This window comes from Gymnogyps californianus, chromosome 1 (genome assembly GCF_018139145.2).
Source record: "Gymnogyps californianus isolate 813 chromosome 1, ASM1813914v2, whole genome shotgun sequence".
NCBI classification, from domain to species: Eukaryota; Metazoa; Chordata; class Aves; order Accipitriformes; family Cathartidae; genus Gymnogyps; species Gymnogyps californianus.
The window spans coordinates 188,526,530-188,545,354 of record NC_059471.1 but is presented as its reverse complement, the minus strand read 5'-3'; the positions used below and the strand labels follow the sequence as shown (position 1 = coordinate 188,545,354).

At 39.1% G+C, this 18,825-nt stretch overlaps 1 protein-coding gene across 1 annotated transcript in view; it reads left to right on the top strand.

The window, feature by feature from the left end:
* The first annotated feature begins 12,849 nt into the window (after positions 1–12,849).
* IMMP2L (inner mitochondrial membrane peptidase subunit 2) overlaps positions 12,850–18,825 on the top strand; it is a 475,319-nt gene continuing 469,343 nt past the window's right edge. The window contains exons 1-2 of the mRNA XM_050914864.1: positions 12,850–12,938; positions 16,237–16,374. Coding sequence (XP_050770821.1) covers positions 16,240–16,374 — 135 coding nt within the window. The 5' untranslated portion in view covers positions 12,850–12,938; positions 16,237–16,239. The remainder of the gene's footprint in view (positions 12,939–16,236; positions 16,375–18,825) is intronic.

The window sequence follows — 18,825 nt, the reverse complement described above, 5'->3', positions numbered from 1 at the left end:
TGTGAGAATGATGTTGATAACACGCTGATGTTTTAGCTGTTGCTAAGTAGCGCTTATCTTAAGCCAAGGACTTTTCAGTTTCCCATGCTCTGCCAGCAAGCAGGTGTGCAAGAAGCTGGGAGGGAGCAGAGCCGGGGCAGCTGACCTGAACTAGCCAAAGGGGTATTCCATACCATGGAACGTCATGCCCAGTATATAAACTGGGGGGAGTTGGCCGGGAGGCGCAGATCGCAGCTCGGGAACTAACTGGGCATCGTCAGCAGGTGGTGAGCAACTGCATTGTGCATCACTGGGGTTTTTTCCTTCCCCCCCCCCTTCCTTTTTTTGTTATATTCCTTTTCATTACTATTATTATTATTATATTTCATTATTACTATTGTTAGTATTATATTTTACTTTAGTTATTAAACTGTTCTTATCTCAACCCACGAGTTCTACTTTTTCTTTTTTTTTCCTTTCCTCCTCCTCACCCCACTGGGAGGGGGAAGCGGCTGCGTGGTGCTGAGTTGCTGACTGGGGTTAAACCACGACACGATAATAATGCAATGCAGGGGATTACAGTCATGGAATGACAGGCGTGGGGGGAGGCGCGAGATGACACTGGAAACTGCAGGGCTGTAAACAAGTCACCGGCAGTCAGTTAAAAATACACGGACCTGGGAGTTGAGGAAAGCCAGTTCTAGGGGTAACAAAGAGAACAAACAACTCCCACCACACTGAACCAAACCACCTTAGCACCTGTGGAGGCAACAGAAGGGTGAGCATAACACCAGAGACAGAGGTGTGGATGTTAGGAAGTTTTTATAAGAATTTTAACTGTATTATTATTGAGATTTTTTTTTTCCTGTAATAGCACTGTTTTCTTTTTCTGTAATTATTAGATCTGGACCAATAATTCTTTCATTAGCCTCGCAAGATTTTACCTACACTGACAACAGACTCTTGACTTTGCAAATCATGTTTGCTTCCTTTTTTCCTATGACAAGAATTTGAGGGTAATAACTGTTCCTTGAGGAAAGCCCACACAATTAACTGTTTTCAGTTATTTATATATTTTCTGCCCTTCAAAGATTATGCCAGTTTCACTGACCAATGATAGGATTTCAGGAATAATTTTCTTGCGTTTCAATTCTTCTCTTTTCCCCCATGGAGAGGTCACTACAGAGTTTTATGGTTTGCTGCCTGCCTCACCAACTGGAAGCAAAATCTACTTTATTTTGACCAGGTTGTGTTTCAGTATGTATGAGGCATACCGTAAACAGTATGTGATGGTCAAAAGAGTATCAACACCAAGGAACAGAAATGTTTGTCCAAAGCTCTTTATACGGTAACTTCCATACAGCATCATCATCAATCCAACCAGGTTTTTTCTTTCTCTGTGTAAGCAAAGAGCACTAAACCACGGGTAAGTGCACAGGTACTAACATCAGTCAGGGAGTTCTGGCCTGTACTCCCGCCAGTATTTGGTACCAGCCTTCAGCTGGGTCCCTGGGAACTCTGGCACAGGCAGGGTGGGATCCTTCTCCCACGGCGAGCATCCCGTACGTGTCTACACCTAAGTCATCAAGACGCACTCAGCAGCAACTGAGGAGAAACAGGCTCTTCTAAAATGTGATTTATCTGGCTTCTTTGCAACATCCACCTGTGAATGAGATTAATCCTGTTCTAGAAGGGCACTATGTCACCTCCTTGACATACAGGAAATTGAGACAAATAGTTCATATACAGATAGCTGTGTTATATATACATGGGTAGATAACTCCCACTGAACATAAACTTCCATTTGAAAAAACCCACACAAATGAGTGTGTAATCCTTTATCACAAGCCATTATTGGAGCCCAGAAGCTAGCAGGGGTTAGGTGCCTAGTCATGTAATAAAATGGAGATGTGTAATACTACTACTGAAGATGCCACGATCACTTCTTTTCCAGTACAATAGCAGGTTTAAGATTTATTGCCCCCTTTTGTGCCACACCATTCATTGCTGCCCTTGGGCCACAGGTCCGTCAAGCCACAGCTGGATGATGTGAAGCATCCATCTGCAATATCCAGCTGAGCAATCAACCAGGCTTCTTGATCTTGTGCCTCCAGTGCTCAGGCCCTTTTTTCACGGCACCTTTTCTGTGCTCTCAGGCTGTCGAATCCAGCCCAATATTCTCCTCCAAAACACACCTCTTCAGAACAGTACGCTCAGCGCCACTCAAACATTCATTCCGTTACTATATGGAGGAAGATAAACAGGCCTTAAATACCCTACAAATAGTTGTACTCGCAAATGTATGGTACTTGATTTTAACTCCAAGCAGGTCTGAGGTATCTCCTATAGATTTTCCACACTCTTAAAATGCAAAATGAAATTAAGCTAGGGGAAACTGAATTAAATGTGTTTTTAGCATAAAGCTTGCCACAGTCTTCTGAGAGTCTTTTAAATGGATACTGTGGTACAAAAGTTTTACAGATTGCCAAGAACGCTTTAATGGTACTCTCAACTGAAAAGCAATTGAAGAGGTGGGTGAAAAGGGCATGCTTTTTCTTTATTTATTTCAGCCACTGATACATCAAAGCATGGAAGCAGCAAAACATTTTCAGTAGCTATTTGTTAGAGCTGAAAGCAAAATAAACTATTCTCTACTTCTAGGTAGCAATGCAGCTGCACTAGGAATACTTATAAAGAAAAGAAAATAAAATGGTGCAAACATTGGTAATGAATCATTTGTAGCTGGCAACTTTAGTATCGGCTTTGATAAATATCACTTTATCTACAAATAAATGAAGAATAATAACGGGTATTTCCTGCTAGTTGTTTAGCACACGCATAATTTCAAAATGAAGAAAACTGCTGATAAGCCATCATTTGATCTTGAGAGGTTTAGAGCAAAAGTCTTTAATCAGAGAAGAGTTTCAGCTCAAGAGTTTCAGTGGGAGATATTTCATATCGTCAGCTTCGAATGCACGGAAACATCGAGGCACATTCCCATAAGATGCTCCTCTAACGTTACAACTGAAAGTATAATATTGTGTTTTGCAGCAGTATTTTTGAACATTTTGTGAAGATTTCCCAGTTAAAATTTTTACATTGTGGGTGATGAAAATGAAGATGGTGGATACCAGCGGCTGAATACTATATTTATTCCTGTGCAATGCACTGAAAAGCTTATTGTAGAATCTTACAGTGAGCACACAACTCAAATGTGTTAAAGAAATAATGCATTAAATAAAGGTTAATCGACAACAAAGTAAGAATTATTTGATTGTAAAGGTAATGCTTATTTAAAAACGTGTCAAGGGAAAACAAAAGTGAAATAGGGTAACAATCACTGGGTTACACTAGGTAGCAAATATGTTGGCATCACATTGCTATTTCAGCATAGAAAATCACACTAAAGTTAATTCTATTTTTTGTGAAAATATTTTAAGTATTAAAAGCTGGAAGTATTGCTGAAAGGTTCAGATTTGACAAGAGGCTGGGGATGTTGTGTCTGGACTAGTGTGTAACAAGAAATTTTATAGATTATGTATATATAATTCAAGAGCCTTGTACTAAAAAATGGTCTTGAGTGTGTCTTCCAGTTCAGTTCATTAATAAGTACTCTATGCTATTGTCTTCTAAAATAGTTGATTCCTGTCTCAAAAACTGTGGAAAGAATATTTTACCTCTGTAAAAAGAGGTGGTCAGACTACAGACGACTATGCATTCATACTTTCATAGTTGAGCTTCAAAGTCAAGGTAATTTCGATTGTAAACAATTTTATATTTGAACTGAAAAATAACATTTTAATAATAAATTACAAATAGCTGCGGAGTCAGGCAGACGTGTCATCTTACATTGTTTCTGACAGTGGCCTGACTAGTAGTATCTCCCAGCATCTAGTTAGGGACTCCCTGAGCCAGAGTTAGTTTCTATGTGCATAATAACCCTTAATGGATTTCTCTGCCATGAACTTGCCCATCGACTCCTGAACGCACATGAACTATCTGGAAAAACCTCCTGCTTCAGACTATAGTGGCACCTGCACTTGTTACTGCAGCCGATAAAAACAACCAAACACTCTGACTGTGAAATCACAAACCCTAGTGTATCCATTTGCACTAGACAGGAAAAATCAACCTCCATTCATGAACATAGGATTGGAAGTACAATGCAGCCAGTTCTGATGCACAGCAGACGTGGTTGCCATCAGTCCAGATGAAATCTGGTATGCACTAGGAAACTCATCAGTTAAACAAAAATCCTGCCTTTTTCTCTGTGGATTACAATATATGCAACTTACAGAACTGGTTTATACTGAAATATTACGTAAAAACTCCCAATGTTACACATTAATATTCAAACCAGTTTATCCAACTGCCAAAAAATGGCCACAACAGTAGAGTCCTTGTGTATTTGGATCTCCATCATCACTGCAGGAAATCACCGCTGCTGCAATCCAACGGCCTCAAGTTTTCGGGGACTCTTACACAAGCTGTAAATACAGCTGCTTAAAAACAGACCAGACCAAGCACATTATTTTTTGTGACGGGCCTAGTCTGCTGCATGTCTGACACGCGGTAAACCAGTCAGGCCATACCGCCTGCAGAGCTCTGCACCGAGCACGCCAGAACTAAACGCTCGGTGCAAACCCCCCCCGCCCCCCCCCGCAGCCGAGCATCCCTCACACCACGCCGGGAGCTTTGCCGCACGGTCACAGCCCCGCCGCCGCCGCCGCGCCAGGGCCGGTCCCGGGCCGCCGTTCCGGGGTGAGCACGGCGGCCCTGCCCCGGCGGGGCCCGCAGCCTCCTCCCGCCGCGCCCAGCGCCGCCGACAGCCGTTAGCCCACGTGACCGCGAGCGGCTCGCGCGCGGCGGACGCGCTGCCGGCCGGCCCGCCCCCCGCTGAAGGGAGGAAAGGGTAAGCGGGCAGGAGCGCCGGGCGGGCGGGAGGACGAGCGGCGGGTGGGGCGACGGAAGCCGCGCGGGCTCAGAGCGGGGAGAGTCGGGGCGGGGGAGCGCGTGGCGGGGCGAGGAAGTGGCGGGGGATGGGGGGAGGGGGCGAAGCCTCGTGGTGGAGGAGGGAGCGGGGACGGGCGTGAGGAGAGGGGGCTGGGGGGGGGGGGAGGGGAGCGGCACATGCCGCGCGGCAGGCGGGGCCACGAGCCCGCCCCCGCCCAAGCTGGCGCCAGGCGCTCGGTGCCGCCCCTCTTGCCCCGCCCCTCCCTCCGCCCGCGCGAGCAGCCGGCGGCCGTTGGGCGGGGCGGGGCGGGTGGTGTCCCTCTGGGGAGTGGCTCCGCCGGGCGCGCCGGCGGGCGCGGGCGGGGCTGAAGGCCGCCTCGTCTGGGCGGCGGCGGGGCGCTGCTGGCGGTGAGGGGCTCCCCGCTGGTTGCAGAGCCGCTCGCCTGTCGGGGGCGAGGCGGGCGGGGTGGCCTCGGGAGCCGCCCGGTGGATGACGATAGTCTCGCAGCAGGGCTCGCGGAAGTGTTGCGTTAATGGCGGGAGCGCGGCGGCCGTGGGCGTCTGCGGGCGGCGCCACGCGTGGTGGCGAGGCCCGGCCCGGCTGGGCGCTGCGCCGCGGCAGCCACGGGCAGGCGTGTGTCCCTCACCCGCTGCACGCCGCGGTCTCGCTGCCGCTCGTTTGGTGTAGGAGTCCGTCCCCCCCCCCCCTTGTCCTTTTTTCCCTTTAAGTTACCCATATATTAATGCCCAGTGGGAAGGGACTGGATTAAAAAGAAGGGGCAAAGCTGGTAGTGTGAAGCACTGTTCTTCTCTGTATATTCTGACTTGTAGTGATGATTAACGGGAGGAACTCGTGGCCACGCTGCCGGGTAGAAGTGAAGAAGTATGAACAGCGTTTGCTTGTGTGGGAGGGAACAGAGGCTTGAAAATGACTTCGTGGTTGTGCTCCCTGGTTCACTTGCATTTTGTCTGCCACTGGGGCTTCTGCTATGCACTGTTCTTGGCCCTGGACTGGATGCAATTCTTATTTAACATATTTTCCCGCTTTATTAAATTTCTGTCAGATCTTGTATTTGTCCTATGAGGACTACAGTTAATGGCAGTTCTCTAGTATCCTGATGGAGTGGCTTTCTTGTTACCCTACATCCTGGACATCTGAGAGAGAAATTATTATTTTGGTGTATAATGATATAACTTATCTTAAAGTGGCTGCTTTTCCATGTCTGGTACTTGTCCTTCAGTCTGTTCTTAGTTTAATGCTTCTCTGTATAAAGGCCACAATGCTTGAAGCTGAAGAGATTCAGCCAGTTCCTAGACATGTCTCTGTGGTGTTCTTACCTTTTTAAAGGAAAATTAATTTTTTTGGAAGTCAGTGAAAAGCTTATATAGAAAAACTGCAGTTGAACACCAAGTAGACTCTAACCTCTAATATCTTTTAATTAGCCAGTATTCCATTGCGATTTTTTTTTCTATCATATCATTGCTGTTCTGTTGAATTGGAATCAATTGACTACATTGAGATACCAAAAAAGGAGAGAGGTGATCTAGGAAAGCTGCTTTACGTCTCTCTAGATAACTTTCTTGTACCAGCACATTTTTATATTCTTTTTCTCTGCAAAAAGAATGTGACACACACTTGTTCATTGTTCAGTTAGGAAGAAAACAGAAATTATTTGTCAACAGAATATGCTTGGAAGACAAAACCTCTTGGGGATTTTCAGGTTAAATGAAATAATTTCTCTAGAAGGCGTTAGAATTAGGCTTGGTTTTTCGAATATGCAGCTTTGTAACTGAATCCACATGCGTTTTGTAAAAAATGTAACATTTTTAACTACTGTGATTGGGAAATTTCTAGGAGTCTTTAATTTCTTTTAAAATTATGGATTCTTCTGTTTAACTTGTATTTTGTTACCAAAATAAATTTGCTCCTGGAATTGATGGGAAATAACTATACACATGGTATAGTAGTGGGTGGTATCCAGATCCATGAGAGTAATATTTGAATCATGCTGAACAATAGTTTTAAGATTCAAATGGTTTCACAGTCACAGTTGGAATTTTGTGTTGAGATCTTTATAAGTTGACCAGTGTGGCACAGATTCCAGCTATTTCTGGAATACCTGGATCCTTATGCTTATGGTTTAGTAGTTTTGTTTATTCTTCAGACCTGAGAAATGTATATAACGGTTGAAGTTGTCACAAATCCCAGACTCAAAATCAATATGGTGGTGAATGGTTATTATGGAGTACACTAGGTATGCTCTTAGAAAGTCCCACAGTGACCTCTAATGTTCGAGGATAAAACCTGAATTGTTAAAATAGAGGAAGTTATTTTTCGAAGGCAGAATTTAATGTATTAGTTTGTACATTTAGTTTATTAATATGCCACAGACAGTAGATAATAAGCAGTTGGTTCATCAGGTCTTACTGCTAGGTTTCATGGGAATATTATGTTGGGGAGTCAGTTCTAATTCCCCCGTTTTGAGCAAGTATGCACAAAGCCTTTACAGTAGTCATGGCAGAACTAGTTATTTTTGTAAAGTACACTGAAAATGGAAAATACCTTTCAAATGTTAAATACATTCCCTCTATTTTTCTTCTGGAATTATTTTTTCATGCCATAATAAATATTATTGTCAGTTATTATTCTGTCCTTACGTATTCAATGCATGCTTGCATACTTGAAAGATTCGTAGCTGAGAAGCTTGTTTCTTGTATATACTAATTTGATTTTCCATTAGGCTAGAAGAAACTTCCCTGTTCTGTACTAAACTTACTTGTTCTTAATCCAAATGCAAAAACTTCTAGAAGCGTTTGTTTCTGACAATATTAATGTATTGAGTTGAATGCTGTTTTAGGCTGCTTATTGAATGTTACATGAATACTTAACATTATATATTTTGGTTAAAACTGAATATTCCCATTTTTTTGTTGTTTTTGCCTAAGTTTGATTCTGGATAGCCACAACTAACATGACAGTTTCATGGTACTTGAAAGAATCCAGAGAGTTGACTAGATAAATGTGCAAATGAATTAAAAATCAAAGGTTGTGCTATTGTTTACTGTAAATATAATTTACAAATTTAGTGAGTTTGGAAGCAACACCTCATTTCAGCAGTCTACTTGAGACCAAAACATAACAGCAGCTGGTAGTTGTTTGTGAAAGGCACTTAAAATCAATTTATAAAATTAATTTACTTTGCATGCATTGAATCTTTAAGCTGAAAGGCAACATGGAACGTTCAGTTGCAAGAAGCTAAATACGTGTTATGTTGTTCACTTAAGTGTGTTCCAAAATTGATGTAATTTAGTACTTTCCTTTATGTACAATATATGTTAATGATTATTAGTTTCTTTGAAGATACAGAAACATGAGTAAAAACAATTATTGTATCTTTTATGTTAGAACGGCTGGTACTCTGCCAGTCACCTGTGTGATAGTACTTGAAGACTTTGTATTACATCTTATGTTTAAATGCTCCGAAAACATCTAATTTATAACAATTACTGATCTTTTTTTGTATTGCAGTACCGATAGAAAAGTGATCATATTGCTATTCCTTTTCTTGATTGCTTACATGTGTAAAATGGAATGCTGAATAACTTGTCAGAACTGAGAGGTGGCTGATTACTCTCCATTCTGAACTAGTTACTTTAATTGCTGAGAGTAACTTTCATCTACAGTTGCATTTTCTTCTGCTTTTGCTTTATATTTGAAGAGTGAAATGTTTTGTTTGGAAATACAAGATTGTCCATGAGGGTAAAATTCGTGTTCTTGAGACACAAAATTAATTTGTAAGAATAAGCAATATGAATTTCTTTCCAGTTACAAGCAACGTGTGTACTGAGCCTTTGCACATGAGAGAGATCCCAGTGATGGGATGTGGTAATATTAGATTAAAAGAGGAATCAGTTCCACATTAAACTGATTTTTTTTTTTTTCCCCCAGTAATAATTCTGTGACAGATTAGGTTCCTGGTTGTTGTGGTTTAAGCTTTTTTATTTTGATGTGGTTTGTAAGCTGAAAGTTCATTGTGTTAATCTATTTTTGTCTGCTTCTGGGAACGTCTGTGTATGTTATAACTGTGAGAAGATTAAAAAACCTGGATTTTTGTTGTTGCTTTTCTGTATTGTGGTATACTGGAAAAAAATTTGCATGTTTCATAGTGATGGAAGCTTGTTGTGGTTTAACCCCAGCCAGCAACTAAGCACCATGCAGCTGCTCTCCACCCAGTGGGATGGGGGAGAGAATAAAAAAAAAGTAAAACTTGTGGGTTGAGATAAAGACAGTTTAATAGGACAGAAAGGAAGAAAATAATAATAATGACAATAATCATAATAATAAAATGACAATAATACTACTAAAAGAATTAGAATATACAAAACAGGTGATGCACAGTGCAGTTGCTTGCCACTCACCGACTGATGCCCAGTTAGTTCCTGAGCAGCGATCCACCCCTCCTGGCCAACTCCCCCCAGTTTATATACTGGGCATGACGTCATATGGTATGGAATATTCCTTTGGCCAGTTTGGGTCAGCTGTCCTGGCTGTGTCCCCTCCCAGCTTCTTGTGCCCCTCCAGCCTTCTTGCTGGCTGGGCATGAGAAGCTGAAAAATCCTTGACTTAGTATGAACACTACTTAGCAACAACTAAAAATCTAAGTGTGTTATCAACATTATTCTCATACTAAATCCAAAACATAACACTGTACCAGCTGAAACCAGGACAGAGCTATTACATGGAAATCGTAATTGCTTTAATTCAAACTAAGGCATAAGAAAATGGTATATAATGGAGTTGAGGCTAACAAAATCTGCTGCTTTGTATTTGGAACAAGCAAAACATCTACCTATCGGGACAAAATGACTAACCTAGGAGAAAGAGAACAGCAGAGCGTCACAGAGCATACATGTGTAGTTAACTGAAACTGCTGATTACGTTAGGATTTGCTGCTTCAGTAATACAACAGTCATTTCCATGATCTCTGATGTTTCCAAACTCACAATAGAGCAGTATTCTTTAATGGCTGTGTGCCAGGGGGATACAGGGCAGTTAATACGATGGAGGAATACTGTGAGGAGAACCTGTGTGTAGAGCATAAATACATTAATGGAATAGAAATGTCAGCACTACGGTGGAATAATACCAAGATGGAGTTGTCTTTACTGAAAGATAAATGAGAGCTCCTTCTGGAACTAGACTATTTTTAAATGAAAACTTAAATGGACTGATCTATTTTGATTATTTTTAACTGAAAACTTACATGGACTAATCTATTTTGATTCTTCTGTGGCATTCATCACCATCATACCTGTGTGCATCAGCCTTACTTGGATAAATGTATATGAATTAAATTAGCCTACTAAAAAGTCTGCATACTTGTACCCTTACAAAAATCACTGTAATGTAGAAGTTACTGAAATGTACAACTAAAGTGGGAAATGAGAGTCAGGCTGCATGGCAGTTCGCTCTGGCCTTGTATCATGAAAGACTGTAGAAAAGGCACATGTTAAAAAGATCACACAAATTCTGATACTGAGCAGCATCCTGTTCCTCACAGTTGTTAGACCAGGTATAACTTTGTCTTCAAGTTGTACCACTCTTAGTTAAAACAAAAGCTTTTATGCTCAATTTTATATTTCATAGGATGCAATAGAATTGGGCTTATTCATGTGTTTTGGTATTTTCTGTTACAAAAGTCTTCCTTGTTTTCATACCGTATATGCCTGAATTCTAGTGTGATGCCATTGATTTATAGAAAAATGCATATTGCAGTTGACAAAGAAGTTGGTTATTTCAATGGATTATGGAACTGTATATAGTGTAGTTACTAATTTCTGAACTAGATCAAATAGGTCATTTCAAACTAACATAGTAGTCTTGGCTGGGTTGTTGTTTTGCATATAGGTTGTAATTCCCTCCTTCCTGTTCCCTCACATGCCTTCTTGTAGAAGCACATCAGGGGCCATTTTATTTCCTTTGTGGATGACTACTAATGCCTTGTTTTTACAGCTATTTTTCCTATCATACTTCTGTGGGTAATTTTTAAGTACCTAGATTTGCAAATATATTGTAACCTGGGGCTTTCTGAATGTTACTTGATGATTTTCTGCAGGCTGTTTGATAAACAGTGTCTTCTAATGTGCAGTCAAGTGTAAGAAAAAATAAACATTTTATACATAGAGAGCTATCTAAATAGCATCTCTGCTCCATATGTTGTAGTACTCACGAGAGGCTCATTATAATCCCTGGACCTTTTGTGCACCAAATACTTCAGTCCAGATAATGCTGTGCTCCATCTGCCTTAATCTCTGAGCTGCATAATGTGAAATTCTTAATGCTTTGACCTGCTATATGCTAGCATTTTTGATCTTGGATTTTTCTTGTCCATGTTGCCATTTCAAATGAGTTTTTAAGGTTGCTGCTTTGAAGTTTGTCAGTTCTACTGAATTATTCTGGTTTTTTCCCCTAAACCAAGTGTAATTTACAAATGCTGAAAAGTATATGCATGTATGTATTTTTTCTGTGTTTTATGTGTTTGGTTTTGTTGCGCCATCTTTTAAGTGTTGTGATTTGTTGATCTTATTCAAGGTGTCACTGACTGGGCAGAGATCCAGAAATATGTGTTGGTGAAATTATTTTTTTCAGCAAAGAATCCTTCACTTACTTCACTGACATGCATTTAAACCTGCTGTCAGCAGAAACCAGACACCACACTGGATTTCAGAATTTCACTCTGGAAACATGATGCTCTTAAAATCTACAGATATTTTAGAGATCTTTTGAATTTTACATACCAGAGAGTTCCATGCAGTATCATTAAACACTGATAATTCACAGAGATCTTATTTCTAGACAGCATTCGAACCAACTGTTACTTACTGATTTGTTACTTGGATGAATTTACAATTTTAAAATAGTATATATGATTACCCTCTTTTTGCATTTATATATTAGGAAATCATGTTGTGTCTTTCAAACTTGTTAGCATATCTTTATGTACCTGTGAAATAATTAACTTTTTGCCCTTAACATTTTTTGGGGTGTTACTGTCCAACACTTCCTCAGATGCTGTATGTTTAGATTTAAAGCTGTTAAAAATAAGTTGACTATCCATTCTGGAGGATATTCTTCTTTAAAAAAAATAAAATGTAATTTAAAGGAGCATTAGAAGTAACTTTGTAACCTCGGATACTAAAAATAAAGTAGATTAGAGACTTGGAAATAGTAATTTCAACCTTGCTAAAATTTGTAATTCACTTTGGACGTTGGACATCAACATTTTTGTATATAAATGACAGGCACATGTAATATGCATTTTTTATGAGCCCATACATTAATTTGGTATAGAAAAATGTATTTCTATTATAAATATAAAATATTTAATATAATATTTCTATAGTGTAAATTTAAAATGAATATAAACTCTAAAATTTCTATATTATAAATATACAATTTCTCTATAATATAGAGAAAAATGTGTTAAATTGAAATATTAGAAAGTTACGGCAATATTTCCTTCAGTAGTTTTCACAGATTTTCTCAGATGGAATATGTTTTCCAAGAAAATAGTTAATTAGAGCACATTGAGGTTATAAAATATAATCTCTAAGAGCAGAATATTATCTCCAGGAGTGATAGCTATCTAATGTTTTCTTTATTTTTGAACAAATACTCCAACCAGAAAATGATTTGTTTTTAAAAAAAAATTGTGAGGATCTTTGTTGTGTCTATCCTTTACTACCCTAAATTCTTTCTTGCGACTGCAGTAAATGCTTATCATTTCTTTTTTTCCTTTTCTTTTCCTAAGACCACCTAAGTATAAGAAAAGAAAACACTGCACATTTTAATCAAACAGTATTTATCAGTTGAGGATTATCCATTCACGTGTACAATTACTGGTAGAAGATAATGCTGCAAACTGTCTTTCTGCTGCCTACATTCAAGGTCTTCCCCTGTGGCAATGCAAGACAACTTGAAGCCCTTCTTACTGAAAGAGTGATGGGTAAACTTCCATTTACTGGCAGTTGGATGATGTACTATTGTGTCAACAGTTGCATGGCAACTCTGCATGTGCGTATACTTATCCAATGGTAAAAGCCGGTCTGTGCTTTTTGGAGGGGAAAGCTTATGAAATAGACCTGGCAAAAGTGTACACGCTGTTCAGTGAGATACTGACATGTAGTGACTTCTTACCCTTGTGTTAAAAATGTCTTGTTATATGGAAGGACTTAAGGTTAAAGATGGATTTGGTTTTGAGTAGTTCTTCTCAGGCTATTTAAAATGCGTGTGCATATGTTTACTATCTTGTGGGAAGAAGGGCTTCTACAGTAGAGTAATCTACAGGCCTGCTCAGTTTGTGTCCTGGGGAAAAGCTGTCCATTACTGTGGGAGGTGGGGACCCAGGAAACTTTCAGAATGTAGCGTGTGACTGGAAATGAAAGATTCATCTTGGTGTGGATGGAAGATAAAACCAGTGGTTTGATCAGTTGCCTAGTAGAGGGAGGAAGAGAGGGAGAGAGGAAGGAAAGAAAGAAAAAAAAAATTTCAGGGCAAGCAGACAAGTCCTTCAGCACAACAGCTGTTGTTGGCTTTCGTGGCTTTGCAAATCGATTGCTTGTAGGGGTGCTGTTGGTGTTTTTTCCCTCATCTTTATTCATACTGTGCCTTATAATACTGCATGTGTCCAAAAACACAAAAGTACGACCCAGCTTTGTCCACAGCCGCTTAATACTCCCAGTGTTGCCTTGGCCAAGTGATGTACTGAGAATGTAGCATTTTGTCTTAACTGTTTTAAGCTGGCTGCTAGATTCTGTGTCACTATTAATTAGCTTGTAGTTCCAGGAGCATATGGTTGGTCTCCTGTGGACTGTCTGACCAATTACTTTTCTTCAGGTACTAGATTTTTCTGTAGATACCAGCATGGGGCTTTTGCAAGAAGTTTATAACAAGATCTCTCAATGGATTTAGTAGGAGGGATGCAGTGAACATTCATGCTTCATTATTAATGAAAAATAGGTTTGACTATGAGGAATTTAAAGAGTAAGTAAATTCATCTGATTTCTTAAAGTTTTTTAAAAAAAATCCTAAATCAGTCATATTGTGATACATCTGTCAGGCAATGTCTTTCAGCTCCAAGAGTGACTGTAGAGAACACGGTGGATATGTTTGTGGGCAAGGTCTCAAAATTGTGTTTTGAGGCTGACATTGCTGTTAGAGTGGAGGAGGTCTGAGATATGCCAGACCTCATAGCAGAGAAGTAGAATTCCAGCCAGAAAACTCGAGAGGCAAAGTTCAGAATCAGGTTGAGAGAAGGGTGTTAAGGTGTATGAGATGGTATAGTTTGTTAAGCGGTAGACAAAAACCTGATTTTTAGAGATTCTATTTTTATGTGGAATAATTCTAAAGGTAAATCTGTGCCGATTGAGGCAATAGTCTCTTTTGGTGGATTGATTCCAATAACGAGTTCTTAAAACGATAAGCTGGAAGTAAAGCATTTTAACATTTGTCTTGAATTGATGAGGTTTTTGTTGTTTCACAACCTATTTCAAATTCTTTGTGAAAGCTATTGATGCGAATTGAAAATGTTTTCATGAAATGTGCAGAAAGAAAATATAACTGAATTACAAGCATTAAATACAGTTAGACTTTTTACTAGTTAAGCTTGTGTTGTGAGCAAGAGTTTTAGATGATGGTGAAGAATTTCCACTTTAAAGAAAAAAGTAAGAGAGATCTAAAACCTTGTGAAGGTCAATGTCAGAAGTAATAGTAAAGATGTTCTTGTGTTTTAGAAGACACATCTTGTCATTGCAAAGCTATTAATATCTATAAAGAATTTTAGTGAAGAATATGCTGATGGCTTACTTTGTAGAACTGGTTTTCCTCTCTTAATTGTAATGCTTTATGGAATTAAGCCATATCTGTGACAGAAATACTGCTTTCAGTATTATTTCATCAGAGTGATTTGAATTTGTATTTTGCATACAAATAGTTCATCACTTCCATGTTTCTGAAAATGCAACAAAGAAAAAATGATTATATCTGAAATTCTAAATATTCTGTTTGTAAGAGGATTGAACAAAACTGCATGTATTTATGTTTTCCATTATTTTGGTTCAAAAATAATTCTGTGTTCTTGAATAAAACACACTGAAAGACTCAAAAGTTCAGGGCGCACACAGTCTGTTTTCTCCTTCTATTACTGTATTACTGTCTGTCGGAGTTAGGATGTGATAGAGGGAGCAGGGACTCCACAAACTGATCTTGTGCGGGGTCTACCAGGGATTCATTAGGTGGAAACAACAGTTTAAATTGGATTTGCCAACAGGTGAAGGGCAGCATTTCTTATAATGAAACTGCAGTTATGTAAAATAGTCTTGTACCTTTGCAGCAGTACCTGGATATTCAGCTTGCTTTTCAGAGGTATAACTAATATGATCAAACAACTTGTGTTTCAGTGTACTTTGTAAGTATTTTTCAGGAATGTTCAGTGGTTCAGGGCTAAATAAATAGATGGGAGACAGCATAATAAATGGTGAGTTGGAGTGGAATAGTCCCATCTGTCGTTACTTAGCTGCTCAGTCTGCCAACGTGCTTTTAACTTTCTGATGTAGTAGTTAACAAGGAGTCATTGTGTTACTGTGTGTCCCTGTGATACATGTGACAATTCAAATTGGTTTTACATGTTTGCAGTTACCACAAATGTGGAAATGATGCATTTGTGCATTTTTACGTGTGAAAATATTTAATAAAGAAATGGTAATGTGTTGCAAATAGTCAGCTTTTCCTTACATAACACAATCCGTCTTTGGGAGTCACAAATTAATAATTACCGGTGTATGCAGAGAAAATGATTTACAGAATTTTGGTTGTAAACTCCAACTGAATGCTCCGTAATTGGTTATTTCAATCTCGTTGATTTTTTTTTTTCAGAAATACATAATTAAATTTTGTCTGGTTATATCAGTTTGCTTCTTGCTTAGCTGAACTGTTATCATTGAGTCATTTTTATCAAGTACTGCTAGCACAGGATCACAAGAAGTAGTCAGATTAGCTAAAGAGTAAATGTCAGGTATCAAGCTCTCTTCTGTAGAGTAGACTTTTAAATTCTGATGAAGATTTCTGTTCTTTTTCATTCTCATGTGCACATTCATTTTTTTTCACTGTGGATATTGGGAGACCCTAACAGATAATGCAGTTAATTTATTCTTAATTGCTCCTTGTTGGATTGCTACCATGTTGTTGTTACTTAAAATTTGTTTTATAACAACTTTTTTTTTTTCCATTTTCTTCGTATTTTTCAGATTATGGCACAGGCTCAAGGTTTGGGGAAGAGATACATTAAAGCCTTTTTTAAAGGTTTCTTTGTTGCTGTTCCGGTAACCGTGACTTTCCTGGATAGAGTTGCCTGTGTAGCAAGGGTGGAAGGAGCATCAATGCAGGTATTGCTGGAAATATCTTTTGTCTGTCAGGAAATTGAAAGGTGACTGTCCACTGACAGTAGCAAGGTGGAAAAAAAAAAAATCTGTTTCTCAATTGTTACTAAATGACCACATTGTAGTATGGAATAGTTTAATTTCAACTTTGTTAAACAAATACTTTTATGATGTGAAAAGAAAAGCTTTTGAGAACAAGCCAAAATTCTGTCTCAGTAAAAGGAAAATATATAGATAAGTAGTGATAACGATACATTTTTTTGATATCTTCCTAGTCACTTAGAAATAAAGATTAGTTTTTTGAGCACTACCTTTTGTCTCTTGGGATTGAACTGATGACTCACAAAGAGGCTTTATTAATTTTTAGTAGCTGTATTATAGTAATTGTAAGGCAAAACCAATTCTTGCTATACTTGCTCTTACTAATGAACAAGTACGGCACCATTTCAATGAAGAATACTGAAAATGGCATGAACCTAATATGCCTGTGCTTATCAGGACATAAGTATCAGTTCACTGTTTTTACTTTGGTTATACTGAATGTTTATACAGTGTAAGCAAATAAATAGGTTGTGTAACATTTCGAAGATAAATAAGTACTCATGATAGCGAACAGCTACTTTGTTTCCTCTGTTATTGGGACTTGCAAAATAGATGTTGTAATGTAGTTAGCCAATTTTTGTATTGTTACTTTGCATTTTAAATCATATGCACTGCATATTGCTGTGCATCACCACTGGTAACTATAATTTATTTTGTTCCAATGTTGTAACATTCCAATTAACAGAGACTAAGGATCTGATTCTCGGATGCCAAGCCCTCTTTTCTGATTATCTGAGTAAGCTCAGAACCTTGAAGAGAGGTTTCACAGCAATCAAGGCCAGCTGCCAGAGTGTGAATTGTGCAGCATTCACGCAAACAAAACTTGGGCTAGAACCTGGGCTTGGCTGAGTCGTGTTTAATGCTATAGAAAGCATGCAGTGGGGAGGAGGCAATGGCAAGGTGGCATTGTGTCTTTTGTGGCAGTCTGTAATCTGGTGTTTAACCTCTGTCAAGAAACTTCAGCTGGTCTAGAAGGCATCTCTCACCTCAAGAACAGGGACCAAAGTAAAAATCATCGTGCTCCAGTAATTCTACAATCCAAGACCAGAAGATAGGTGTAACATAAAGTTACCTTTGCCCTTTTCATGAATGTTATTCTGAGTATCACTGATGACCAATCAAAAGTAGGAGAATCTCAGGGCTTACAATTGCAGAGCCAGAAATTTGCTCTAGAAAGGAGGAGAGGAGTGGGAAACTGGAAAAAACAGTTTCATTCTCTTTTTACTGTCTTCAGACAGGAGAAATTCAAATATATAACACAGCATCTAGATAAGTACAAAATCAGCCAGATGAATACAACTCCCCCATTTTCCATCTCCCCGTTTTTTGCCTCTGTTGGGATCTAGAGCCACATGCAGCATTTAAGATGCAGATGCATCTTGGATTTTATGGTTTTGGTGGGGGTGGTTTTTGCTACTAGTGAGCATGACCTGAGCATTTAATTTTTGAGGGGTTGGGTTTTTTTAGCATGCCACATTGCCTTTCATTGTTTAGTCTTTTCTGTCTCTGACATAATATTCTGTTTGACGTACATTCTTGTTTGGATAGTTTTACCTCAGTCTATTGAGCCCCTCTGGTCAAGACCTTGGTTTTATGTTTCCTTTGAAGTCAAAGTTTCAAGTGTTAGGGAGTGCTTTAGGGTATTGTTCTAGAGTGTTGCTTCTGTAGTCACTTGAAGGGCATATAGTTAACTGTGGTTTATCCATGGAAGATTTGAAAAACACTACGGTTATTTGCTCAGATTTATTCAACCTGACAAAGAAGGATACGCAGTCTTCGTAGTGGCTAGGGAAAGCAATACATATTCACTGTGTGATTAAAATCTAAGCTTTTCCCTCAGTGTGTCTGTTGACTAAACATTCCCTCTGTTGATTGAAGTATGGGTAGCTTGAAAGCTGACATTTCTAATTTTACCGACATCTCAGTGTCTGTAAAATTCTCTCTCTGGTTTTATTCTGGACTGTAGCACTGAAATAGAAGTTTGTTTTAAACTTCTATGCATATGGATGTTTTTCAGACTACAAAAAAACTTCCTAGTGCTTTTAATAAGATACTAATTTCCTTGCCAAGATTTATTAGACACCTAACTAAGTCTGACAGGGACATAATTATAAGGAATATATTCCTCTCTTGCAGAGTAGCTTGAAGGAGTACCGGTCATTGTGTTGCAATTCTGTCCATTTACTGTGTTCTCTGAAGAGTGATCTATGTTGAATGTATCTGAAAGCTATGGGTATGAGGGAGAGTGAAGTTCAGTCAGCAAGTAGTCATATATCCTTCAATCGCATGCTTCCAACGATATCTTATTGCCTCAACTTGAAGATATCATGAAGAATCTGTTTGTAATAGACCTCT